The following is a 27,476-nucleotide window of genomic DNA, read 5'->3' as shown; positions in this document are numbered from 1 at the left end:
GAGTGGTCATACTACAAGAAGTACTGCATGATTTGAAGAGTGGTAAACAAGAAGGGATCATTTTGAAACTGGACTTTGAGAAAGCCTATGATAGGGTTAGTTGGAGTTTCCTGGAAGAGGTACTAATTAAAAAGGGTTTCTCTGAAAGGTGGGTGAGCTGGATGCTGAAAGTAGTTAAGGGTGGTAGAGTTGCAGTTAACTTGAATGGGGAAATAGGGCAGTTTTTCAGAAGCTTCAAGGGTCTGAGGCAGGGGGATCCTCTCTTTCCTCTACTTTTCAATCTGGTTGGTGATGCTTTCTCAGCCATGCTCAATTTGGCCTGCAGACAGGAAGAGTTAGAAGGCTTGGTGCCACATTTGATAGAAAATGGCCTATCACACCTACAGTATGCGGATGACAGTAATTTTCATTAAGAACTCCCAAATCTCCTTGAGAAGCTTGAAGTTCATTCTTTTCTACTATGAGGCAATGTCAGGGATGAAAATAAATTATGAGAAGAGTGAAGTGTTTGTGGTGGGAATTGAAGAGATTGAACATCTACATATTGCAGAGTTCTTTGGTTGCAAGGTGGGGGTGTGGCCCATTACCTACTTGGGGATGCCTGTGAGTGTAAATAAGATCACGAAGAGCCAACTCAACTTCGTGGCTGATAAAGCAAAACGGCGCCTGGGAGCTTGGAAGGGTGACACTCTCTCGACAGGAGGAAAAGCGGTACTGCTAAATTCCTGCTTATCCAGTATACCGATGTACACAATGGGTGTATATCTGCTTTATGAAGGGAATTATCAAGCTCTAGATGCTGTTAGGAAAAGATTCTTCTGGCAAGGCACGAATAAAAAGCGCAAATATCACATGGTGAAATGGGAAGCCTTGATAAGACCAAAAGAATTTGGAGGTGCTGGTTTCATGGACATTAGAGCTATGGACATTTGCTTGCTGGTCAAATGGATTGAGAGAGTGGAGAAGAATGAAAACAGTATTTGTGTTCAGCTACTTTGCAAGAAGTACTTGGGGGATAAGAGTATCTTCCAACTGACTAGAAATGTTGGCTCCCAATTTTGGAAAGGGCTACTCTCAGTTAGACAGTGGTGCCAGAGAGGGAGAAGGGTTCAAGTCAGGGGGGCAAACAAACTAGATTTTGGACATATTTGTGGGTTGGAGATTGCCCTCTAAGTGTAGAGTTCTACCATCTGTTCAAATATTGTAGAGATCCAAACGCCTCCATTTTTGATGTGCTTGGTACAGGTGCTATCCAGATAGTACTTAGAAGAACTCTAAATGATGATGAAATGAATGAGTGGATACGTTTAGAGGAACTAGTGAGCCAAGTACAACTTACACCGGGGAGGGACGAAATGCAATGGATCCTGGAAGGGAAAGGCCGATATACTACTAGGTCTTTATACAGAGCAATGACTTTCGGTGGTGTGAAAGATGTATTGATGACAAAAGTGTGGAAGTGCAGAATCCCTCTGAAAATCAAGTTCTTCCTTTGGATGGCGTTCAGTGACAGAATACAATCAGCGGTGCAACTCAAAAAACGCAAGTGGGCAGGCCCGGAAGAGTGCAAACTTTGTGGGGAGAAAGAAACAGCTGATCACATCCTTTTTGAGTGCCCGGTTGCAATCTTTGTATGGACCGTGATCAAAGATCTTTGTGGCCTTTTGTGTGTCCCGACGAAATGTGCCGAGTTGGTAGAGTTATTGACCCAAAGTAGAGTGAGGAATTTCAACTCTCTCTTTCTCTTTCTTTGCGCAGGGGCTCTTTGGGCTATTTGGAAGACAAGAAATACCTGGGTCTTTGAAGACAAACTCTTGAAGTCACCAATAGAGCTGATTTACAAGACAAGGGCGCTCCTGATGAGCTGGAGGGGGCTACTTCATGATGCTTTGTTGGCAGCGTGCGCCTAACTCAATCTGTAATTTTTCAGTAGAGAGGTTGTACCCGCAATTTACTTAAGTTCCCTTTGCGTCCAGTAGAGTTAGTCCGCCCATCTTTTGGTACGTCAGTTGAGAGTCTGTGAGCCTTGAGCTCCTTCGTGAACGCGTTATTGGTCGCTGGTAACCCCAGCCTGTTTCGTCCGAGGTGTAAACACTTTCTTACGCTTTCTATAAAGCTAGGTGTGATGCCTTTGGTCGAAAAAACTTGCATTGCGAAAGAAATAGAAATCAAATCCGATCCATCAACAAAAGCTAAACCTTCACAGTTCACAAATCTCAGCTGGGAGTGGATGCGCCAAGCGGAACAGGTGCAGCTTCCAGGACTGAAGCAACAAGGACACCAAACAACAGGTGCAGCTGGGCAAGGCCATTCTCTTTTTAGTTAACTGTTTCTTTTCTAGTTTTTACATAACACTCTGACAATGGATACGCTTCACCACACTTCAGCCACAGCAAATGTTTTTTCTGAATCTTTTCTGTATGAAGCTTGCTCCAGTCTTGAGGACTAAGCAAGGATATATACACCACTACCGCACAATCATCATTTGGGTCAGTTTGTTGCCTCTTGTCTGTCTTGTGTCCCAAAGCATCCTGATATTCAGTCACAAGCCATCAATCATGAGTTATGCCGGATCGATGCCAAATGCTGTAATAGGAAGCAGCTGATGCTAGTCTCCATACTTACCACAGAATAGGTCAAGGAACCCCTTGAATGGATTGCTCTGTGCTCTGCTCACATTGCCACCTTGGTTTGCCTACCGAACCAGAAAAACAGTTTCAAGCATATTACAACTGTCAGTTATCATCAAGTCAAGTGGATTCAACACAAAGAATCAATTACTTGTGCCATGTTTAATTTGCTGAACTAAGCAATTGGAAGAGGGAACATGAATGCGAACCTGGGCGTTCAGCTGCACGAATATGGCCTTCACATCTTCAAAAACCTCATCAACAGATTTAGCATGCGGCTCACGCCATTTGAGGTGGCCCAGCAGCGCTTGCTTGCTTTCTACCATCAGTACCAGGCCGGTGGCTCGCTTGTGTGAGAACCGCCCAATTTGATACTATTTTAAACGAACCGTCGGTCATTATCATCCAGATGAGAGTTAACACATGCTTGCCGGAGAGCGTGCCACGTGTTATCCCACATCTAGAGACACGAATAACCGACACGTCATTCATCCAAAATAATATCAAATCCGGTAGTCCCAGTATGTGCTCCAACATACGCCCAGAATCAGCATATGCACATACCGTTTACAATCGAATACATTGCCAATAATCCACAAAGAGCAGTTTTACAAAATCAGAGTTCGAATCTTAATATTACAAGTTCAATATAGGTGGGTTTCAAGCTTCACTTACAAGCCTTGGGCTCACACAAGACATATTATACAGAGACTTAGAGCTTATTGAATTTGCATACTCTCCCGAAGTTCAGCTACGATAAAACATACTTAAGATAATAATGCCTTACTCAAGGACATCACTACAGCCGCAACGACCTACTCCTCCCCCGCATTAGGATCAGCGGGGTAGAAGTGGCCGAACACCATTTCCGGTTCACCTGCAACTAGGGTTAAAAGCACCCTGAGTACAAAGGTACTCGCAAGACTTACGCGATTAAATAAACAAGGATCATGCAAAGGCTCAAGTAAAAGCTTTAAGGTTAAGTAATTATTGCACAAGCATAAGCTCTCTAAACTATCACCTAGAAAAATTAATTAATATTGCCCGAACCCCCATTAAATTTTAGTAGAACATGCTAAGAATAACATAGTTATTCCCGAGTTACTAAAATTCATTCCAACATGTCCGCACTTCTACGAGGAGTTCATGGGATAAAGAGCGTGCTCATAACCGAGAGCGCGGCAATTCGAATTGATTATAACCTTGCAAGGGTGTACTACTTTACCCACACGACGCAAGGACCATGCGACTCACCCAACCGGCCAAAGTTGGATAAGGAGGTACCCGCGTCAACCGTTCCCAACAAGGCTCGATCATTGAACCTCACACCTAGCTTACGAGTGGAGACTTAGTTCCACCAGGGACATCTCTAAACTTTCCTACACATAGGTCCACCTGGGGACACACTAAGCCTCTCTGCATAGCCCGTAGCCACGTAGCTAGGACTGCACATCAATGATCAAGTCAAAGAAGGTAATTGGCTCATCCGTACAATTATATTGGATATGTGGTAGCACAGAAAGGTGCTCAAAACCGACGTCATCCACGGACGGTCCTTAATCGGTCCAAGCGGACTATGCCCATGTGACTTCATTCTCTAGGCCTTACCTTTCCGCTCGAACCTCGAGACTGCAAACCTCTTGCCCCAGTTGCTCAAGTGCGACCAAGGATAATCAGGTAACTGTGATACTCCAAACCATTCCTTTCTAGCAAGCAATATGAGTATTCTAAGCAGGGCTAAGCATCTAGTCAGATTAAGTTATTAACTGACTAACAAGTGACATGGACATGGGTAACAATTCAAGGAAGGGTAATGCAAGAGAGTAGGTACCAAAATGCAGTACATACATACTATGTAACCCCATATTACCCGGTGATGTAACTAACTAACTCAGATTAAATAGGAGTAAGGAATCATACTTAGCTGCTTGCCTTGGATAGCTTCAGACTCGATCACGAACTGGACTCCGGGTTCAGGCCCAATGGACTCGGCGGGCTCCACGGGTTCGTTCTCCGACGGTTCGGTCACTAAAATGCATGAATGCGATGCAAAAATTAAGAAATGAATATACACCGCAAGCACAAATCACAAATTAAATTGAGCATGCAAAGAACATTATAAGGAACTCATGAAAATTGGTTTTGCAGCAAAAGCATTTTCCTATAAGTAACCATAAATATATAAATTTTCAGCTACTCTAAACAAGATAACTCGGGAAAGGCAAGCAGACTCAACTAAACAAATCTAAGAAAATTATCATAGAAACTAGACAGGAACACAAGGCTAACAAAAAAGGTTTTGCCATTTTACCAATTTCCGGCGCAAAGTTCTATATTAAACCATTTTCGGACAGAGCAAACAAAAACACACTAAAACCCTAACAAACAATAGTGAAACATACAAAAAAAAAATTCCTTAAATAGGTCTCAACGATACAAACCCAACGAAACAAGTTTCGTATTTTTTCGAGGTTTGTAGAATTTTCTACGCATTTTTCAACATTGCAGCACAAATAAAACCTAATGAAACCCTAGCAAAATTGCTAGGTGCACCCGGATTCGGCCACACCCGTCAGGCCAGAGGCCGACAGGTGGGCCCCACGGGCAGGCAACCCACCCCAGGCCGAGTCAAGGCAGGGCCGGCCTTGACCGCGGCGTGGGCGCGGCCACGACGTCGCGCGCGTCGCGAGGCGGCGCGGCGAAGCGGGGCACGGGAGGCGCGCACCGGGATGAGGAGGAGGCGGCGAGCCTCACCGGCAGTGGCGCAGGAGAGGAGCGGCGCCGGCCGGGCGGCGCGGCGGCGTTGGGTGGCGGCGGACCGAGGCGAGCGGCGGCGGCCCTGCACAGCGAGGCCCAAGGCCGGGTGAGTGCCGGGATCGGTGGAGGAGGGTGAGAGGGAGCTCCCCGTGCGAGGAGTTGGCGAGGGGCTCACCGAGGGCGGCGTACCGTGGCGGCGACGGAGCTTGGGGGCGGCGGTAATGGTGGTTTGGGGCTAGGGTTTGAGGGGGAGCGGTGGAGGATAAGGCTGCGGTGTCGTCGTGGGAGGATAAAGGCGAGCGGATGACGCGCGTGGCACGGCAGCCGAGGATGGCCGGCGCGTGTCGCCAGGATGGCCGGCGGCGGCGACGCGTGCGGCGCGCCGAGCAGAACAGAGAGGAGGAGGAGAAGAGGAGGCTGACAGGTGGGCCCGGCGAGGAAAATTTTATTTCTTTTCTTTTTTTTCCTTGGGCTGTGACAGCTCGCTTTTACACTCTCTTGCATCATGGTATTGCTGCTGCAATTCGATCATCTTCTCCTCTCTTCTTCCCCTGGATCGGAACGGATCGATCATTGGAGATCTGCTCTTCGGCCGGCCGGCGTCGATCGCATCAGTCTTAATTGGATCAAGTAAGCTCTTGGTCGTTCGTTGCCCATCCATCACCAATTCCCCAGCCGGCCCCAATGATCCACATTACATGCCTTCCAACTTAAATTTGTACCTCCAAGTGATTTCATCATAGGAGTCTTGGTTCATTTCTCGCTTCATTCAAACTACCTAGCTACTAGTATAATCGTCGGTTGATTTAGTTAATTTCTTCCCTAGCTAGCCAACTACAAGAATGGTCTCCCGCAAGGTGAAGACGACGGGAAGCAAGCCCAAGAAGCTCCCTCCGTTCCCGGTGCTCCACCTGGTGACCGCCCAGTGGGCGCTCTGCTTCGCCTGCCTCTACGCTGCCGTCGCCTTCCGCGCCACCATCAACCACCACGGCGACAAGGCCGCCTCGTGGTGGACCTCGAGCTACCAGCCTGCGCCCACCGACGCCGCCGAGGCCACCGCCCTGCTGCGCGCGCACCTCTGGTGCGGCGCGCCCCAGCATGCCGCCGCGGCGCTGGCGATGCTGCTCCCGGCGGGCCGACGCCGCCGGGCCCTGGCCCTGGCCCTGTTCGCGCTCGCGGCCACCGCCGTCCACCACGGCGTCCTCGCCAGGCTCCTGAGCCTCCTCCGCGCCGCCGGGGGACGTCCTCCTGCTCAGGGCGGCCGCCCTGGTCACCTGCGCCGCGCTGGTCACTGTAACACCCTAGGTGTCTGCACAGTAGTTGTGTATTTTTATATGCGTCATGTGCTTGAATTGATTGAAAAAAGACCTTTTTGTAAATATAAATATTATATGTGTAATTATGATTTTATGCAAGGTCCTTTCTGCAGTTGTATTTGGTTTGGGTGTGCAATTATAGCTTTTGTGGGAGGGTACTTTTGCAAAATTCAGTGCATTTATTGCTTGGCAGGAAACTTTTCAAATCAGCCTATGTTTGAAGTGAAATTTCATTGAAAAAGGCAAGTTTCCTTTGAATTCAAATTCTCTTTTATGTTTTCAAAATTAGCTCTCTATCCTTTGGTCAAATCAATTTTTGCACAACATCAAAGTTGTAGATCTTGAAAAGTTGAACAACTTTCATGTTGTGCACTTTTTTATTTGAGCCCTATTTTAAAAGTTATCGCTGGTTTACAGACTAGTCCCTGGAAATTTCAGAAATTTCATTTACGCCCTTTTCCCCTTTCTCCAGCTCCATGCTCTGTTCTCGCCGCCGCTGTGCAGAGCGCCACCGCCGGCGCCGTGGAGAGCCTTCCCGGCCACCTCCTGCTTCGCGCTGGCGCCCACGCGTCGCGCTGGCGCCCACGCGTCGCGCTGCTCCTCCTCCCCCGCCTGTTGCCTCGCGCTGGAGCCTCCCGGTCGTGCCACGCGCCCCGCCGAGCCCAGAAGCGTCCGCGCCGCCGCCACCTCGACGTCGCGGTGGCGAGTTCGCTGCAGAGGCCACCGCCTTCTCCTCGCGCGCGCACGAGCAATAAAAGAACCCCAGAAACCCATTCCCATCTTTCTTCCGCTCATTCCTCGCTCCCACGCCCCAGAACGCCACCGCCGCTCCACCCCGTACTCCGGCAAGCTTGACGCCGCCGCGGAGCCGCCTCACCGCCGCTCCTCCGCCCGCTCTGACTGCCTAGCGAGCACCGTCGTGGCCTCGCGCAACTCCCAGACCACTTCCCCTCGCCCAATCCTCACCGGAGCGCCGCCTCCGTCGTTTGCCTCCGCCGCCGACCCGCCCTGCTCCGTCGAACCGCCGCCTCCGAGCCCCTCTCTGCACCCCAAGACCACCCAGAGGTGCGCCTTGGACCCCTGTAGCTCCCACACCCCTCCACCCTCGCCGCCGGTGATCCCCTCGTCGGGATTCGGCCGGTCAACCACCGCGCCCCCCTCTGACCCGGCCAAGGACCTCGGTTTTAGAATTCTAGAAACTCCAGGGTGTTCTTTGAATAGACTGTGACTCATGTGAATAGTGCTCTAAGGACTTCTTTGTAATTTCTAGCTGAGAACTTTGAAATTCAGTATAAATTCGTAAAATAGCAAATCTTGATGTTCTGGAATCCTTGTGTAAAGCTCTTTGCATTAGAACCATAATATGGTAGGTGTTTGTTACAAGTTTTTGCTGTATAAATGGTTTTGTGTCACTAGGTAAATAAATCCTAGATGTTTATCTTTTTCTTAACTGGTGATTGAAGCCATGTTTTGCAGTGAAACTTTTATGGTAGTTTGTTCTTGTAACACTAGTATTGCTATAAAAATTTCGTGGTCAGTTCTCTTGTGTAGCTATTTATTTGATTTAATCCTTTTTTAGTAGACTTTAAATTATTATAAATAGTTTATGCTGATGATAAATCATGAAAATATTCTTGAGTGTTCTTTTGGAGTATCTTAGCTTGTACATGAAGTTTGATCATCAGTTCATGACTAGAACAGGAGCTAAAAATGAATCTTGCTAATCTGTTGTTCTATTTTGTTTATTTTCTCATAATTATTTCTTTGTATATAAAATCATGAAAAATTCACAGTAGCTAAATAATCCATGTGTAGACCTCCTGTTAAATTTTGAGCTTCTTCTTTGCTCTAGTTTGACCTGCATAATTCAAACTTGTTCTAGGTGTTGTCTGAATGAATAATTTGTTGTGAATAAATGTCTACATATTTTGGCATGATTTTTTACAGGGTAGCTTAGTCTGTTCATGTTCTGTTTAGGGTAATTTTTGATAAATTTATTTCTGTTTGTGCTTTGAGTTGTTTATTTATTAGCAAACCATGACTTTCTTGTTATAGGAAATCACCCCCACTTGTTTATGGAGTTAGTAAACTTCATTTGTGCTGTTGATCATGATGCCTTGTGTAGTTAGATTTGTTGTTTAACTACTCTATAAACGATTGCCCATGTGTATTTATAATACTGTTCTTGCATTACATATAGATACGACTACTTTGTCGGACGGGACGTACGAGCTGATCCCGGAGTCTGACGGAGGTGATCTCGAAGCTCAAGTGAACACTGCTGAACTAACTGAAGCCCCGGACCAAAGTTCGGAAGAGCCTAGAGCTGAAATAGTTAGTGACTACCGAGAAGGCAAGCCCCGGACATAACCTATATTTCAAATTATTATCATTTATTGTTATTATTTACTTGTGCATTTACAGTTCTTAGGATTTGAATTGAAACCCTAGATGCATGATCCTAGGAACCTATGTACTGAACACTAGACCTGAGTTCGACTACTTGCTAAGCTTATAGGACCGGTAAAAGTCGAGTGATTGCCTGTCACTCGCGAGCTTTATAGGAATTGCTTGTTTATTTTCTGTTATCAATGTAAGGACGACAGACGGGGTTGTGTTCGATATCATGACCTTGTGTGAGACCCCGTCTGTGTTGATGAACTTGTTAAGGTCGCGGTGTGTGGTAGCGGTGGTTAAGTTTTTTAAAGTACTAGCCACATGCCGTAAATATGGTACGTGGCAAGCCTAGTAGCCGATTGGACCGGGGAGTGGATATACCTTTCACTCTCTCTTAGGGATAGGTTTTATTTTTATGTTGCGCAACACTACGACTTCGAGGGACAAGGTTCGGCCTTGGAGCCCTGTAGTCGGGGAGAGTGACCCTATCCACAAGCCGGAAAGAAAGGTCAACGGTTGTTTGTAAACGACCCGACGGTGTTCCAAACGTGTGTGTTAGGTTTGTCTGGCCAGGTTGAATTTCAATTCAAAATCGTCCGCCTCTCACGATGAAATGAGACTGCTTGATCCCTTTGCCACACAGAGTAATAAGAGCAACAATATTATTTATCAGTCTTGATGTTTGCTTAGTTTTCTACCATGATTGGATAGTAGTTGCTTACATAGAATGGTTAATCAACTAGAATCTTGAAAGGTAAAACTTGAAAGTAAGGACCTACTCTTTATTGCTTTTCAGCAAAAAGGAAACCAGAGCCTCACAAACCCTGCATAGTCTAGCTACAGTAGGGTTTAGTATACCCGTTGACGGTTAAGTCTTGCTGAGTATTAGAATACTCAGCCTTGCTGTTGAAAACCTTTTCAGGTATGAGTTTTGAGGAGCAGATCGCTAGCTTGACCTACCCATGCTCTTTGCCTCCTGGCTGGTCCGTCAAGTGGGATACGTCCTCGGCCGGCAATGACTTTGACGAGTGATACCAGGCTTGGGCTAGCCTGGTATACTTTTGCGACATGTTGTAGCCGTCGTGTTTTATCTTCCGCTGTCTAAACTCTGAATTTATAGTTATGGCTTGTATAACTGTTTTACTGAAGATGGTTTTGTAATAATGGTTTGAACTGGTTTGTAATCAATATTATGCCTGTGTTGTAAAATTGTGGTTGTAATATCTCTGGACTCGCCTCCGTGCGGGGTATGCTTGTTCGATCCGAGAACCGGTGGTTGTATCGGAACGTTACCCGACAGACCAAGGATTGTTCCGTTTGAAGTGCGTTTGAGCTGGTATTGCCTTATGATGATGGCCAGCGCACTTGAGCCGGGATAATTCAGGTGGTTCTGCCACAGTCACGGACCTGCTCGGCTTCCTGGCCCTCCTCATCGGAAGCCAGGAGGATTAGCATTAGCTAGCTTGCATGTGTTACCGTCGCTGATACTACTTCACCTCAAGATGTTGGGCCTCGCAGGTCTGCTCGGCCCAAGGAGCCCAGTGTGCGTGTGTCGGGCCCGGAGTGGAGCCGGCCCGTGTAAGCGGAGTGAGTTGGCGTGCGTGCCCTGCTTGCTCGTGTTACAAATAGGAGAGCAGGCGAATGAACTTGTTATGCAAGATGAACAACATTACTCTATGAACTAAATCCTTCCTCCAAACAGCCTCCTCTCTCATCGAATCCCTCTTCCCTCTTCCCTCGACTCGATTCGATCGGGTTGCTAACAGCATGTTCTAATCCCTATGCATCCCCTAACACAATACTGTATGTCCCTAGCTAGTGCTAATTTATTCTCGACTTCATACATCTTCATTCCTCGTCACCTAGCTTAGCTACTAATTAGTTCAACGGCAGCTCGGTGCTGACTGCATCCAACTGTCCTCCTTTTTTTTTAATTTAGTGGACTATAAATAAGCACGAGACATTTATCATGCATGCTTAATCACTCTTTGATGATTCCTTAATCACTCTTTGATCAGCCAGGAGTATATATTGCTAGTTGCTACTGCAAGCAATCCTGCAGGGTAGGGTACTACTACTAGTAGTAGGGTTTTCCTTCCCTCCAAATAAAATGCAATGCACCAGCATTTGTTCCTATGAAGAGTCAATTGTCACATTTGGCATTGCAACAAACGATGAGTGCGTGTTCTTCTTTTTTAACACTAGTGTATGAACAATGGACACAGCTTCTCGTTTGTTATAAACGGAGGAAAAGCTCCTCACCACCTTCTCTGAGAAAAAGGTATTTTATCATACAAAACAAATGCACCCCTCAGGTACGTTTCCCTTGTGTGTTGACGTATTGTATTCGGACAATGGTGTAAAAAGGATGAACCGCAGCACAAAAGTACCGTATTTTCTCAGCAATTGGGTAGGTATTTGAGAAGTGCGACGGAAACCATCATCATATACTTACGCTGCTCGCAGCCAAAAAGAAAAGGAAAAAAAAAGGAATGGTGAGCATCTGATTCGCAGCAGCAGATAGGTTGGCAAGTGTCCTGCTGGTGGGCCCAGGGAGCAGCAGGCCGCTCGCTGCTGGGCCACACAAAGGAAACAGGGGAGAGGAGATCCAAAATAACAAGAAACTCCAGCAGATTGCGAAACCCATCTGCGCCTCCTCCTCCTCGATCGAGAGAGGGAGCTCGCTCATCTCATCTCATCTCATCTCTCTCCGCCCCCGCCGGCCGGTCTTCTCGCCCGGGGCCCTTCCTCCGGATCCTGGATCGATCGCCTGTTCGGCACATGGCGGCTCCCACTGCCAACGGCAATTCCACTGTCAGGTATCACTTCTTTTCTTTTCTTTTTCTTTGTCTCAAGGAAATAGAGCATCTCGCGATCTGCTTGTTCTCCCCGAACTGCGATCCTTCATGCAGACGCCCATGTTTTGAATTTCCATACACTAAAGCCATAGCATAGCGAGAATTAAATTATCTACTAGCAAGAGGTAACGCCCTTTCGTGATCGATGTTGGTATGTACTAATGAACCAACCGTACAGATTTTTAGAAGCTTACAACATACCAAGACAGCGCCTAGACACGCTTTTGTTGATCCATCTTGTAATAGAGATCTTGCAAAATTAGGGCGTGTTTTACAGCTGCACAACATTGCTGGATGGGCCAATCGGCACAGGACATTGCATTGTTCTACTTCTACCCGGTGTATACATGTGAATTTGCCAACTGAATTTCTACCGCTTCTCTACTGAAACTGCTGAGTTGCACGAGCACAGTCCTAGTCCTAATAGGGGAATTAGTTCCGCTTTGATATTGTCGGTACCCTGTAGCAGGGGTACCCACTCTTACCGCAGCAAGACAGGACCCTCGTAGTTATCCGTAACTACGCGTAAGGACGGAGTAGCCAGGCCCCACCGGTCAGGCTCTTCCCTCACCAGGCCAACGGCCCCGGGCCCGTTCCCCGCCTGGGGATGGGTCCGGAGACGCCACGTGTCTCTAAGGGATGGAAGCTCCGAGCTGACAGCCAGGCCTCGGACCCCCCATAGGGGTCCGGGACCTCCTGCACCGTCCGGACCCCATACCGTGCGGGGGTCCAGAGACGCCACGTGTCCTAGGGGCACGGGCGCGGGCTCGTGCGCGAGTCCTCCGCAAGGGGGACTCGCCCACCCACCACATTTAATGCGGATGGTTGACGCATGCTCTGCCGCTGCAGCACGCGGGACAGCCTTTGACAGGCCCCGCTGTGCACCGCGTATTACCAAGGTGTACAGTGCAGCCACCTGTGCCGCGCCCGCGCAGAGCTCGTCAGCCGCATTAAATGGATACGACGGCACGGCACTTTTCCATCATGCCGCCTACGCCGCTCCCTACACAGCCGTTCAGCTACGTGGCAGGCGACGCCACTGGCTACGACGGGCGCCGTTCCGACAAGACAGCGCCTAGACACGCTAAACGGGAGACTCCAAGAGCAGGCAAAGATATCCAGAGAAAGATCTCGTTTGCCTGCAGCGCCATAATGATGAACAGTACTATATTTTATACCGCATCGCTGGGCCCACTTGTCGGGGTCCCAGCAACCATGTACGCGCCTCCCTTGGGATATAAAAGGGAGGCACTCGCTGTGCACAGGACAGGTTTTTTCCAGACGAACGCAAGCTCTCACACTCTCGTGGGGAGGCAATACAACACACAGTGGACGTAGGGTATTACGCTCCGGCGGCCCGAACCACTCTAAATCTTGCTGTGTTCATCGTGTTCTTGAGTGAGATCGTTCTGGGACTAGCTAACCCCCGAGTACACACCCTCTGGGCTAGGGCGGGTGCCTTCCGCCACCCGGCCGTGGTTGCAGCTCCACGACATTTGGCGCGCCAGGTAGGGGGCGTCTTTAGCTGGTCACAGTTCATCTCCTCAACGTCCCCATGGTTCGTGTGGACGACGTAGAGATGACGGAGGGTGTGGCGTCCTCTACGCCACACGCTCCTCGTGTTCCTGCTCCAGGGGCAACTGTGCCTGTGGAGCAGCCACCGTCGGCAGCAGCGCGCGCTGCTCGCCGGCAAGAGTCAGGGCGCCCATCAAGGGCCCCCTCACAAGGTGCGAGCGGCGGAGCGCTGGCAGCGGCTAGGGAGTTGCTTCGCAACCCCCCGGCTGGGGCAGCCTCGCCAGACGCCCTGAAGCAGTGGCGGGATGACGTTGACCGTCTCCTCCACCTGGCTCAGGCCTCCCCCAGCTCTGCAAGGACTGGGCAACGACCTCCGCCCGGCAACGCGGTGGTACCTTACCACCAGCGTCAGGGCGGTGCGTCGGCGTCTGTGCGCTCCCCTACCGTGAGGGGTGCACGAACAGAAGACCTGCGGGCGGAGATCAACCGCCGGCGCGGGAGAGGATGCCCGCGTCTCCGTTGAGAGGGCGCGAGAGCGCCGTCTTAACATTGAGGGTCGTAACCTCAACGCCGACTTGAATGTGGTGGCACCCAAGCCCCCGGTGAACGCCCGGATACAGCCAGGCGCACCAGTTGGCGGGGTGGGCTGCGCTGCACTGGCGGACCACCTCCGAGCGGTGGCATGGCCATCCAAGTTCCGCCCCCATCTGCCGGAAAAGTACGACGGTACCACTAACCCGTCGGAGTTCCTGCAGGTGTACGTTACTGCCATCACAGCGGCTGGTGGTAACGGCGCCGTCATGGCAAGCTACTTTCATGTAGCCTTGTCTGGGCCAGCCCGGACCTGGCTCATGAACCTCACGCCTGGGGCGATCCAGTCCTGGGAAGAGCTATGTGCAAGGTTCACAGCGAACTTCGCCAGTGCGTACCAGCAGCATGGCGTGGAGGCGCACCTCCACGCCGTGAGGCAAAAGCCCGGAGAAACGCTCCGGGCCTTCATCTCGCGCTTCACCAAGGTACGGGGTACCATTCCTCGTATCTCAGATGCATCTATTATCACTGCTTTCCGCCAGGGGGTACGTGACGAGAAGATGCTCGAGAAGCTGGCGACGCACGAGGTGGAAAGCGTCACTACGCTCTTCTCCCTGGCAGACAAGTGTGCCAGGGCCGCTGAGGGTCGTGCATGGCACTCAGCCCCCCAAAGCGGAGACGCCAAGGCTGGCGGCTCCAGTGCTACCGCTCAGGGCGGTGGCAAGAAGAAGAACAAGAACCGGAATCGCGGGGAACTGCAATCTGGTGGACCAGTCGTTGCAGCGGCGGCGCCAGCGGCGACGCCGGCTACGGCAGCAGCGGCTGGGGGCCAGAATGCACACGGCAAATGCCCTCGCCCGCAAGGTGGAAGCGGAGGTTCATGCCCAGTGCATCCCACCGCTCGCCACAGCGCCGCTGACTGCCGTGAGATCCAGAAGCTCGCGAAGCGGGTCAGTGGGCGGCGTGAGCAGTCCTCCAAGGACGGTTCATCCCCTCCTCGCCAGCGGGCCGGCAAGGAGAAGGCCTCCGACAGCGGGGCCGCCGCCGGGGAGAAGGAGCTGGGGTACCAACCCCCCGCTCGAGAGCTGAAGGGCGTCTACCACGACGACGACTCCGATTCCGACAACGGCGACCGCCGCAAGAAGCTGTATGTAATGTACGGCGGAAGTTGGGAGCTTGTCTCCCGACGGGATGTGAAGACCCTTCGCCGAGAGGTCCTCTCGGTGAAGCCGGGGGTCCCGAAGGCGGCGCCGCACCAGAGGTGGATGAACACCACCATCTTTTTTGGGCCATCTGACTGCCCGGAAAATATGGCCGGAGCTGGTGTACTACCTCTAGTCACCGCTCCTGTCATATCCAACGTGAGGCTCTATCACGTGCTGATTGACGGTGGGGCAGGCCTCAATGTCATCAGCTATGCAGCGTTCAAGCAGCTGCAGATTCCGGAGTCCAAGCTGACTCCCTCTCGCTCATTCTCTGGAGTGGGCCCACACCCGGTGTTCCCTCTGGGGAGCATCACACTGCTGGTCACGTTCGGGACCGAGGAGAACTTCCGCACATAGAGCGTTCTGTTCGATGTTGCGGAAGTAAACCTCCCGTTCAACGCCATCATTGGCCGACCGGCGCTCTACCGCTTCATGGCCATTGCTCATTATGGGTATTTGGTCTTGAAGATGCCTTCTCCTGCCGGAGTCCTCACCGTGCAGGGCGACCGCACCGCTGCCGTCGCTGCAGTTGAGAGGCTGCATGCTCTGGCGGCAGAGGCTGCGCGTTCCGAGGAGGATCCGTCCACCTCGCAGCCCAAGGCGCCTGCAAAGGCTCCCAAGGTCCAACCGTCCAATCCGGACCATGTTTCCGTGAAGACGGTGCAGATTGGAGCGGACTCCACCAGGACCACCCGTATTGCAGGGAACCTGGAGGAGAAATAGGAAGACGCGGTCATCGCTTTCCTCCGGGCAAATGTCGACGTGTTCGCCTGGGAACCGTCACAGATGCCCGGGATCCCCAGGGAAGTGATCGAGCACAATCTGAGGGTCTACCCCGACGCCACGCCGGTGCGCCAGAAGCCTCGGAAGCAGTCCGTGGAGCGACGAAACTTCATCCGCGAAGAAGTCCACAAGCTCCTACACGCCGGCTTCATCGAGGAGGTCCACCACCCCGTGTGGTTGGCCAATCCGGTCGTCGTCCCAAAGGCCAACGGGAAGCTTCGGATGTGCATCGACTACACCAGCCTCAACAAGGCATGTCCTAGAGACCCCTATCCTCTACCACGTATCGATCAGATCGTGGACTCCACCTCCGGGTGTGACCTTTTGTCTTTCCTAGATGCGTACTCTGGTTTCCACCAGATTCAGATGTCTATAGAGGATAGGAAGCATACTGCCTTTGTAACAGTAGATGGGCTTTATTGCTACATTATCATGTCGTATGGTCTAAGGAATGCCTTACCCATGTTTGTACGAGCTATGAACAAAACCTTCTGTAATCTGATTAGAGATGTTGTTGAGGTTTATGTCGATGACATTGTGGTCAAGACTAAGGTAGGGTCAACACTAGTGGAGGACCTGTTCCTCGTCTTCGACCGGCTCCGCGCCACACGCACGAAGCTGAATCCCGAGAAGTGCATCTTCGGCGTCTCAGCAGGGAAGCTGCTGGGTTTCCTGGTCTCACATCGAGGCATCGAGGCAAACCCAGCCAAGATCAAGGCGATCGAAGCAATGAGGCCTCCTGACCGCATCAAGGATGTCCAGAAGCTCACTGGATCTCTCGCTGCTCTTAGCCGCTTCATATCGAGGCTAGCTGAGAGGGCCCTCCCCTTCTTCAAATTATTGAGGAGGTCCGGTCCATTTACTTGGACCGAAGAGGCTGAACAGGCCTTCCAGGAGCTGAAGCAACACCTCACCTCGATGCCAGTATTGGTGGCTCCAGAGCCCGGTGAGCCGTTGTTTCTGTATCTTGCTGCGTCTGCGGAGGCAGTCAGCATGGTGCTGGTCGCCGAGAGGGCGGAGCAAGCTCGCCAAGGGGACACCAGGGTCTCCCCGGCCAAAGATGGTGAGCCGGACCCCGGACACGGGGGCGCGTCAGCCTCACCTCTGCCTGAAGCCCCGGGCCCCGCACAAGGGGGTCCGGACGAGCCTTGTGCCAGTGGGAGCCCGGAGCCGTTGGGGGCCCAAGGACCTGATGTGGTGGATAAGGGCGTGCCGGACCCGGTAATCGGGATCCGGACTGTCCAAAAGCCGGTTTACTACGTCAATGAAGTCCTCCACGAGGCGAAGGCCAGGTATCTTGAGACGCATAAGCTTATCTATGCGATACTAATTGCGTCCAGGAAACTGCGCCACTACTTTCAGGCACATCGAGTTGTCGTAGTGACCTCTTACCCGTTAAGAGCGATCCTGCACAACTCCAACGCCACAGGCAATATCGCCAAGTGGGCGGCAGAGCTGGCAGAGTTCCAACTGGACTTCCAGCCACGCCATGCAATCAAGAGCCAGATCCTGGCCGATTTCATAGCGGAGTGGACTCCCTCCCCAAGCAATCCTGGGGGTCCGGTCGTCAACGCTGGACCCCCGGAGCCGGAAATCAGGGCACCAGTCTTCACCGAACCCCACTGGACACTCTTCTTCGACGGGTCCGCCCGCGAAAAGTGGGCCGGAGCTGGTGTGGTCCTCATCAACTCAAATGGAGATCAGCTGAAGTACATGGTGCACCTTGAGTTCAAGGCCACCAACAACATGGCGGAATACGAGGCGCTGATCTTTGGCCTGACGCAAGCCCTCTCATTAGGGGTCCGACAGCTCCTGGTGAAGGGGGACTCCCAGCTAATCATCAAACAGGTCCGAGGGGATTGCAACTGCAACAATCCCCAGCTCGCGGCATACCTCATACACGTGAGGAAGCTCGAGAAGGACTTCGACGCCTTGGAACTACAACACGTTCCCCGCGAGCACAACTCAGCAGCAGATGATCTCTCCGCGAGAGCATCTACCTGGGCACCCGTGCCTGAAGGTGTCTTCGAAAGACGGCTGCAGAGACCTACCGCCCAGCCTGTCGAGCTGGGTGAAGGGGATCAAGCTAGCACCTCAAAGCCAGCGGTCCCGGCAGCACTCCACCTGTGGTGCCCAACCTGGGCCGTGTGCCCTGTAGAGGATCCTGGTGACCTCGCAGAGCCACACCCACCTACTCAGGGAGCTCCCGATGCATGGATCTCCGAGATCCGGGACTACCTGAAAGATAACATCCTCCCTAATGACGATGTGTCCGCTGAGCGCATAGTCCGGTTGGCTAAACGCTACGCGGTGGTAGAAGGGGATCTCTACCACCGTGGCGCCAACGGTGTCCTCATGCGGTGCATTTCCCAGGGAGAGGGCCGCGAGTTGCTCGCGGAGATCCATGGAGGCGAGTGCGGAAGTCATTCCTCCTCTCGCACGCTTGTTGGCAAGGCCTTTCGGCATGGCTTCTACTGGCCAACAGCACTCCAGGATGCGGCTGAGCTGGTAAGGTCCTGCAAAGCATGTCAATTCCATGCAAAGCAAATACACACCCCGGCTCAAGCTCTACAGATGATTCCGCCCTCATGGCCATTCGCTGTGTGGGGTGTGGATATCCTGGGGCCATTCCCCCGGGCTGTCGGCGGGTACCGGTTCCTCTATGTCGCCATCGACAAGTTCACCAAGTGGCCGAAAGTTACCCCTGTGGTGAATATCACTAAGAAATCAGCAGTCGCCTTCCTCAGGTCCATTGTGTGCAGATTTGGCGTCCTAAGCCGCATCATTGCGCATAACGGGACCCAATTCAAAAGCAGACTCTTCCAAGAGTACTGTGAGGACATCGGCATCCAGCTATGCTTTGCGTCCGTAGCACACCCCCGCAGCAATGGACAGGTTGAGAGAGCGAATGCAGAGATCCTCAGGGGACTCAAGACCCGCACCTACAACTACTTGAAGAAGCATGGTGCCAAATGGGTTGACGAGCTTCCATGCGTACTATGAGGCAACCGGACCACACCCAGCCGAGCCACCGAGGAGACTTCGTTCTTCCTGGTCTACGGGGCTGAAGCATGCTTTCCCCTAGAAATTCACCTGGGCTCACCACGGGTCCAGGCCTTTGACGAATCCATGCAGGAACAGCTGCGGCGCGACGACGTGGACTTCGTTGATGAGCGAAGGTGGCGAGCAGCAATCCGAAATGCACGCTACAACCAGGCGCTCCGGCGCTATCATCAACGGTTCGTGCACAGCAGGGAGCTCCGGGCTGGCGACCTCGTCCTCAGACGAATTCTGAGCCGAGCAGGGCTTCACAAACTCTCCCCCAGCTGGGAGGGGCCCTTCAGGGTTACAGAGGTATGCCGGCCCGGATGCGTTCGCCTCGCCACAGAAGATGGAGTGCCGCTGCCCAACCCATGGAACATAGAGCATCTGCGTAAGTTCTACACCTAGGCAGAGCCGGAAAATAATCCTTTCCTTTGTAATAAGATAGAGTTACCGTGCGGCCCAGAGCGGTTGGGGACCACCCTCGTAAACCCGACCTCTGGCATCCATCGCACCGTCGGCTAACGCGCGGCCCAGAACGGTAGAGGTCTGACCTCGTAAACCCGGTCTCTGGCACCCATCGCGCAAGCCATGTACAACAAGATTGCAAAGGAAATAATTTCTCTCAGTTCTGTCTTTGTGTTAAAATTTAAATTCACATGCCGATTCTCAAAGTTTTTACCTCTCTAACCCCCTCGGGGACCTCTGCCCTTGTTGCTACAACTAAGATCTGAGCTGAGTTACTGGACTGCCGTACAGATCCGGACCCTCTTGCTGCTGGAGAAGAGTCCAGACCCTTAGGGACCTACTCTGGAGAGCGGGTGCTTGTTTCCTGGGGTGGTCCGGAGTCCTGTGTAGCCGCTTAGCTGGTTCTGTACTCAAAAGCCTACACATTCCACCACCCTGTAACAAGTACTCTAGTACCTGGAGTCAGGTAATTAAGGGCCCGGACCCCGTTCCAGCTCAAGAGTTGGTTTCCTAAATCCAACACGGCATGCCCAGTCCTATAACTCAAAAGATCAAGTACAACGAAGTGACCTTGCCACTGCTGCCAGAGGCCTGGGATGATGAAGCCAGGTCCGGGAAGATCGTGCTGTTTCCTGGAATGGTCCGGAGCCTTGTGTAGCGCCTTAGCCTGGTCCCGTACCCTAAGACTACACACTCCACCACTCTGTAACAAGCGCTGAACAACCTGGACCTGTGCATCTAAGAGCCCGGACCTTGTACCAGCCTGGCACTGGTCACGGACGAGTCCCGCGGGCCTGTTACTAAGCTGTAAATTTGAAGTGGTACACAGGTTAAGCCCTGATTGGTGGTAGACAGCCTCAAACCATTGAGCCTACCTACCAGGGGGTCCTAGCATCTGCTTCAAAGCCTTCATGCAGATCAAGATCCAGTCTCAATGGTAGACAGACTCAAAATATCTGAGTCTATCTTCCAGGGGGCCCGGAGCATCCGCTTTGTTCCACACATCACAGACGGATTCTGCATGCGTCAAGCAGCTAAGTTGTAGTATCATTGCTATTGTATAAGTGAACTTGATTCTTCTATATGAAGTCCTGAATATTACACAGGGAGCAAGGCGCTAGCTCGTCTTACAGACTATGCTGCCCTATACCAAGGAGGTCCAGAGCATCTCCTACGGCTCACGTGGCAGACAGGTCCAATCAATTGAACCTATCCGCCAGGGGGCCAGGGCGCCGGGGTGCTGCATACCGCAAATCAACAGACAAACAGCTAAGTTGAAGTTTCTTCTACTTCAAAAATTTCAGCTAATACAAAGTTTGTTACATAATGCAAAAGGAAAAAGGTACAATGCCCCGCTCAAGGGTCCGCAGGCTCCCGCTTGAAGTAGGCGGCAACGAAGTCAACGACCTCTCGCACGCTGTCCCGAGCGGCAGCCTCCGTCTCCGCTACAGGGCCATTGACCACGGGCGCCAGCGACATGGCCGGGTCATGGCTCCGGAGGCAAGTCAGGATGTGCTCCGCCACCATCCGGATCAGCTCGCGACCCTCGGCTTCAAGCTAACCAGCAAGGACTGGCTCCAGACGATGGAGCCTATCCGAAGCAGAGCTCAGCACTGGGAGAGCGTCAGCTATCGAAGCTGGCGGCTCCGCCACCTGGATCGGGCTCATTCCCAATGGCACCAGTGCGAGGCTCGCTTCGGCCGCCCAGTCAGCGATCCGCTGGGCTCCCGCGCGCTGGTCCTCCTGGTGCTTCCGGACCGCCTCCTGGACCGCCTCTTGCACCCGGGTGTCCAGGGCCGCCTTGGCCACCTCCACCTCGCGGGACCTCTCCTCGAGCACGCGGGACCTCTCCTCGAGCTTGGCCTCCCTCTGCTCCGCCCACTCCTTCAGCTTCTTGAGCGAGTCTCGCTGGCGCCCAAGTTCTTTCTCTATGCCGGTGGCGTGAGCCTCCCGCTTGGCGAGGGACTTCCGGCCCTCCTCCAAATCCGCCTCGTCGGCAGTTAGCTGGCGGGCTCTCTCCTGCAGTTGTTCACGCCATCCCTGCAGAGTCGCAGAGAAGACGTCGAGCTCCTGCCTCCGGACCTCGAGGTCCCCGCTGCGAGCCTCCAGCTCGGACTGTTGAGCTGCGAGGTGAGCCTCGAGGTCGGACCGCTGAGCAGCGAAGCCAACAACCTCCAGGGTGAAGTCCTGCTCCCGCTGCGCCAAGGACTTCTCTCGGTTTGACACTGCGAACTCTTGGTCAAACACCTTCCTAAGGTTGGCTCGGTAGGCCTCTTGGTCCGCCTTGAGTTTTGACCGAGTTTCCGCAGCGAGGGAGGCTTCAGCCTTCGTGCGCGCTTCCAGGCGGGTGTGCCAATCGGAGAGGCGCTGGCGCTCGCTCTCCAGGGCAGACCACTCCCGCCGGAAGGCCACCTCGGCGGAAGAGGTTGCCTCCTCGATCGACCGCCGAACCTGCAACAGCACCTGGGGAAGGGGAGTCGCATCCTCCTCCGGGAGTTGGAGCTGCAGGAGCCGCCGGCCAAAGACCACCTCCAACTCCTCCTCTGCAACCGGACCGGAGCTGGAAGTGGGGGCTTCCGCTGCGGCACTTGTCTCCGGCGCCTCCGCTGCCACCGCCGTCGGGTGCGGCTGTGCCCAGCTCCGGCGCCCCCGCTGCCGTCGTGTCGGGCGCGGCCGAGCTCAACTCCGGTGCCTCCGCCGCCGCCGCGTCGGGCGCGGCCGTGTCCAGCTCCGGTGCCTCCGCCGCCGCCGCGTCGGGTGCGGCTGCGCCCAGCTCCGGTGCCTCCGCCGCCACCGCGTCAGGTGCGGCTGCGCCCAGCTCCGGCATCTCCACCACCGCGTCGGGTGCGGCTGCGCCCAGCACTGGCGCCTCCGCCGCCGCAGCGCCGGGGGCCACGGCGCCCAGAGCCGGCATTGCAGCCGCCGCGGCATCGGGTGCGGCAGCACCCGGCACCGGCGTCTCCACCGTCGCCGTGTCGGGCGCGGCTGCACCCAGCACCGGCGCCCCTGTCGCCGCCGCCGCGTTGTGCGCTGCGGAGTCTAAAAATGACACGCCAGTCAGCATCACGTCATACGCCACGAAGCTAGTAGCAGGTCGCCGTACCTGTGGGTCCCGCATTTGCTGTTGCCGTCGCTGTCGACGCCGAGGCCGCCGACGCCTGGGCACCTGCCGATGTGCCGGCGAGGGTAGAAGAACCGCTGGGGCGAGGAGCCCTGGTAACAAAGCAGAAAAGCCTTCAAAAAACAAAACAGAGCACCGGCGCAAGGGAAGAGAGCAGGATGACACTAACCCAGAAGTACCGGGTACCCAGCGTCCCCGGAGCCCGGGCCTCTTCTCTTGCGGCTGCTGCTGCTGCTGTTGCTGCTGCTGTCCTTGCAGCTGCGTTGCAGGTGCAACCCGGGCTTGCTCCCGCTGCTGCTGTCCCTGTGGCTGCGACATAGGCGCAACCCGGGGTCACACCTGTTGCTGCTGTTGCCGCCCGCGTGCCTGCTGCCGCTGCTCTTGCGGCTGTTGCTGCTGCTGCTGCTCTTGCTGCCGGCGGGAGGAATCCCTCGGCGGCGATGGTGGTGGTCCAGTCGCCCCAGAGGGCCCGTGGGGCCGGCAGCCCGGGAGCTACCCTGGCCTGCACCCTCGGAAGACCTCTGGCGCTTCGCGGCGGGCTCCGAGACCAGGGTCCCGTCGCCCCGGAGTAGCCTGCGCCGGCCTGCGTCGCCCGACGATGCACCGGAGCTGCCCTGTGCCCGGCTGGAGCCGGCTGCGGCCGCACTGCTAGCCGCGGCCTGCTTCCCCTTCGTGGTGGCGCCGGACCCCGCAGCACTCAGCGTGGCTTGATCCCCGGACGCGCCAGGGATCCGGAGCCCACGGTTCGCGTCGCCTCCGGTTTGGCGTGGGGTCAGTCCCCCGTCGTCCAGGGTTGGCAGGGTGGCCAGCACCGCCGTCCTCGCGGAGTCCTCGCAGAGGGGGACTATGCTCTGCGGGAGGATCAGGCTCTCCGGGATGAAGGCGTCCCCAGTCACATTCCGCACCAGAACCTCCAAGGCCTCCTGAGTCAGATCGCTCCCCTCACCGCGTTGGGTCCTGCTGCAGTCGTTGAGGCCGGTGAAGTTCCATGCAGGACGCGGCCGCTGCTTCAGGGGAGCGATCCGGCGCTTCACGAAGTCTCCGAGCACGTGCCACGAGGTGAGGCCGCTCTCCGCCAGTGACCTGATCTTGTCCAGCACGGAGTCGAACTCCGGCTGCAGCGACGGCTTGGCCCTCCAGGATGCCTTGTCGGAGGCGGGCCCCTCGGTCGGCAGGGCGAGGCGCTCGTTGGCTTCAGTGGTGGCGATCACCCAGTCCCTGCGCCACTCCTCCCACTTTCCGCCAGCAAGGCCGGGAATGTAAGGAGTCGCCAGGTCACTCCTCACCTGGAAGTAGTACCCCCCCACCTCGTCCTTGCTCCTTCCGGACCTCACCAGAATGAAGAAATAGCGGAAGAGGATGACGCAGGGCCGAACTCCCACGAACATCTCGCATAAATGCACGAAGATGGACGTCAGGAGGAGGGAGTGCGGCGTCAGATGCTGAAGTTGGAGGCCGAAGTCTTCCAGCAGCAGCAGGAGGAACGAAGAAATCGGCAGACCCACGCCGGTGGAGATGTGCGAGATAAATAGCACAAACTCCCCGGCACGGAGGTTGCCATGGGGAACCGAGCCTGCTCGCACCCCCCAGCCGGTCTCCTGAGCACTCCATCCCAGCAGACGGCGCACTGTGTTCAACTTTCCCTCGGTCTGGTAGCGGCGGGGATGAACAAGGGACGCCATCTCTCGGTGGAGTAAGAAGCAACCTGTGTGGGGGAGAAAGGGGCGAGGAAAGCTCGAAGGCAAAGGGGCGCAAAGGTTGGAAGGAAGAAGGCGAATGCGGGAAAGTAACCGCGGAACGCGAATTCATCCCATTATAAGCCCGATTCAACCGGCGCACTCCGGAACCGTCGCCGGAACCCAAGCGACGCCCGCGCCTGGAGTTAACCGCCCAGTCCATGACATGGGGGCCCAGGCCCACCTGGCGGGGTGAGCGGGTAACGAACAAGGGTGCGAAAAGACGGGATCTGAACCGTTGGCCACACGCGCGCGGAGCGAGGCGGAAGCCGAGCTGACGTGCGCGCATTAAGCGCTGGCGTGGCCGAGCTTTTCGGGAACTGCGCCGGTGGTAAATGATCCGTTTACTCTGGCCGCAAGAATGCCGAGCGTCGTGCGCATGACCAGGTGTACCACTGTGCGTGGGGGCCACGAGTCAATAAGCCGTTGCGATGTGATGAGGCAACGAACAATCCGATGGATGGTCAAGGCCGGTCAAGACCTCTGCAGCAAGAAACTTCAAGCTATGCAGAGCCAAATCGCAGTAGTGGCCCCACCTGCGGGTTCGTACCTCCCCCAAGGTGGGCCCGGGGGCCACTGTCGGTACCCTGTAGCAGGGGTACCCACTCTTACCGCAGCAACACAGGACCCTCGTAGTTATCCGTAACTACGCGTAAGGACGGAGTAGCCAGGCCCCACTGGTCAGGCTCTTCCCTCACCAGGCCAACGGCCCCGGGCTCGTTCCCCGCCTGGGGATGGGTCCGGAGACGCCACATGTCTCTAAGGGATGGAAGCTCCGAGTTGACAGCCAGGCCTCGGACCCCCATAGGGGTCCGGGACCTCCTGCACCGTCCGGACCCCCCCTTACCGTGCGGGGGTCCGGAGACGCCACGTGTCCCGGGGGCACGGGCGCGGGCTCGTGCGCGAGTCCTCCGCAAGGGGGACTCGCCCACCCACCACATTTAATGCGGATGGTTGACGCATGCTCTGCCGCTGCAGCACGCGGGACAGCCTTTGACAGGCCCCGCTGTGCACCGCGTATTACCAAGGTGTACAGTGCAGCCGCCTGTGCCGCGCCCGCGCAGAGCTCGTTAGCCGCATTAAATGGATACGACGGCACGGCAATTTTCCATCATGCCGCCTACGCCGCTCCCTACACAGCCGTTCAGCTACGTGGCAGGCGACGCCACTGGCTACGACGGGCGCCGTTCCGACAAGACAGCGCCTAGACACGCTGAACGGGAGACTCCAAGAGCAGGCAAAGATATCCAGAGAAAGATCTCGTTTGCCTGCAGCGCCATAATGATGAACAGTATTATATTTTATACCGCATCGCTGGGCCCACTTGTCGGGGTCCCAGCAACCATGTACGCGTCTCCCTTGGGATATAAAAGGGAGGCACTCGCTGTGCACAGGACAGGTTTTTTCTAGACGAACGCAAGCTCTCACACTCTCGTGGGGAGGCAATACAACACACAGTGGATGTAGGGTATTACGCTCCGGCGGCCCGAACCACTCTAAATCTTGCTGTGTTCATCGTGTTCTTGAGTGAGATCGTTCTGGGACTAGCTAACCCCCGAGTACACACCCTCTGGGCTAGGGCGGGTGCCTTCCGCCACCCGGCCGTGGTTGCAGCTCCACGACAGATATTTTCCATTCAGTGTTCGTGGCTGGCACTGATCCATGCCGTCAAACCTTTGCAGCTCTCTTGCAACAACTGTTCCGGTTCAGGCAGTCCTGTTTGATATTGATGGAACTCTCTGCGATTCAGACCCTCTCCATCATGCGGCTTTCCAGGAATTGCTCCTCGAGGTATGGTTTCTCAATCAGACTGCAGTAAGTTACGTTCTTTCTCTCACACTTTTACTCTAAGCGACAAGCTGTGATCGACCACATGGCTTTATCAGATTGGGTACAACAACGGCGTGCCCATAGATGATGAGTTCTTCATCAAAAATATTGCTGGAAGGAGTGATGTTGAGGCTGCCCAGAATTTGTTCCCGGACTGGGACCTTGAAAAGGGGCTCAAGTTCCTAGACGAGAAGGAAGCTAAATACAGAAGGTACTGCAATATTGTGCTCCTGCTCCTAGTTTCCAGATAGCTGAATAATTCAGAGTTTGCAGCAGCACTGGGTACTATACAAAGCTGTGGAGGGTTTTGTTGTTATCTCTTATGACGTCCAGTCACCAATGACTTATTTTTCCTTCGTTTTTATGTGCTGTATACCTTGCATCATTGCATTTGACAACTGGTATTTAGTTACAACTTGATGGGCCACTGAATATTTCTAGTTGTTCGTTTGATTCAGTTTGGCAAAAGAGCGCTTGGAACCTGTGAAAGGCCTTGGGAAAGTTGTTCAGTGGGTCAAGGATCACGGCTACAAGCGTGCAGCAGTGACCAACGCCCCTAGGATTAACGCAGAGCTCATGATCTCACTCCTTGGCCTCTCGGACTTCTTCCAGGCCATTATTATCGGAGGTGAATGTGAGCAGCCGAAGCCTGCCCCATACCCGTACCTGAAGGCCATCAAGGAGCTTCAGGTGTCTGCAGAACACACCTTCATCTTCGAGGTAAATCAACCCTGGCGCCTAGAATTTGCTGGAGCTCTTCTGATCTGCTTGGAGTCGTAGTAGTCACTAATAAGAGATTTCTGTTGCAGGATTCTGCTTCTGGCATACGTGCTGGTGTTGCAGCTGGAATGCCTGTCGTCGCCGTGGCAACGAGGAACCCTGAGAAATCCCTTCTCGAAGCAGGAGCCAGCTTGCTGATCAAGGACTATGAGGACCCCAAGCTCTGGGCTGCGCTTGAGGAGATCGACAGAGAGGAAGCTAAGCTAAAGAAGGCCAGCGAATGAGATGACAATGAACAATTGATTAGATTTATTAGCAAATTAAATTTACCCTGTGTTGCAGCTGAAGGAACGGCAAAGGGCTCAATTGGGTATATTTTGAGCTTCTAGTTTGGTATTATTTCCCTTTTCTCGATGAACTGAAACCAAATAAGAACTCAGAAATCTTGCCGTGGGTGGTTATGATTGTTTGATAGATGGGACTCACTCCGTGAAACACTCCGTGAAAATGAAAAATCTGGTGGGTCTTGTTGCGTACCATCTCTGAATACTGACTTGTTGCTTCATC

General features: G+C 54.0%; 1 protein-coding gene across 2 annotated transcripts; it reads left to right on the top strand.

Moving 5' to 3' along the window:
* Positions 1–11,595: 11,595 nt before the first annotated feature.
* LOC120702355 (haloacid dehalogenase-like hydrolase domain-containing protein Sgpp) lies at positions 11,596–27,448 on the top strand. 2 transcript variants are annotated; one of them, XM_039986117.1, is made up of 5 exons: positions 11,596–11,919; positions 26,042–26,150; positions 26,246–26,400; positions 26,648–26,909; positions 26,999–27,448. In XM_039986117.1, exons 1-5 carry the CDS (start codon positions 11,882–11,884, stop codon positions 27,191–27,193), a joined length of 759 nt encoding a protein of 252 aa, XP_039842051.1. In that variant the 5' UTR covers positions 11,596–11,881; the 3' UTR covers positions 27,194–27,448. The 2 variants fall into 2 exon arrangements, with proteins under 2 accessions (XP_039842051.1, XP_039842052.1); XM_039986118.1 differs by lacking the exon at positions 11,596–11,919 and adding an exon at positions 12,217–12,404 and having other exon boundaries at positions 25,985–26,150; positions 26,999–27,445.
* The last annotated feature ends 28 nt before the right edge of the window (positions 27,449–27,476 follow it).

The sequence above is a fragment of the Panicum virgatum genome, chromosome 4K (assembly GCF_016808335.1).
Source record: "Panicum virgatum strain AP13 chromosome 4K, P.virgatum_v5, whole genome shotgun sequence".
Lineage (NCBI taxonomy): Eukaryota > Viridiplantae > Streptophyta > Magnoliopsida > Poales > Poaceae > Panicum > Panicum virgatum.
This window is presented reverse-complemented; position numbering and strand designations above follow the sequence as displayed.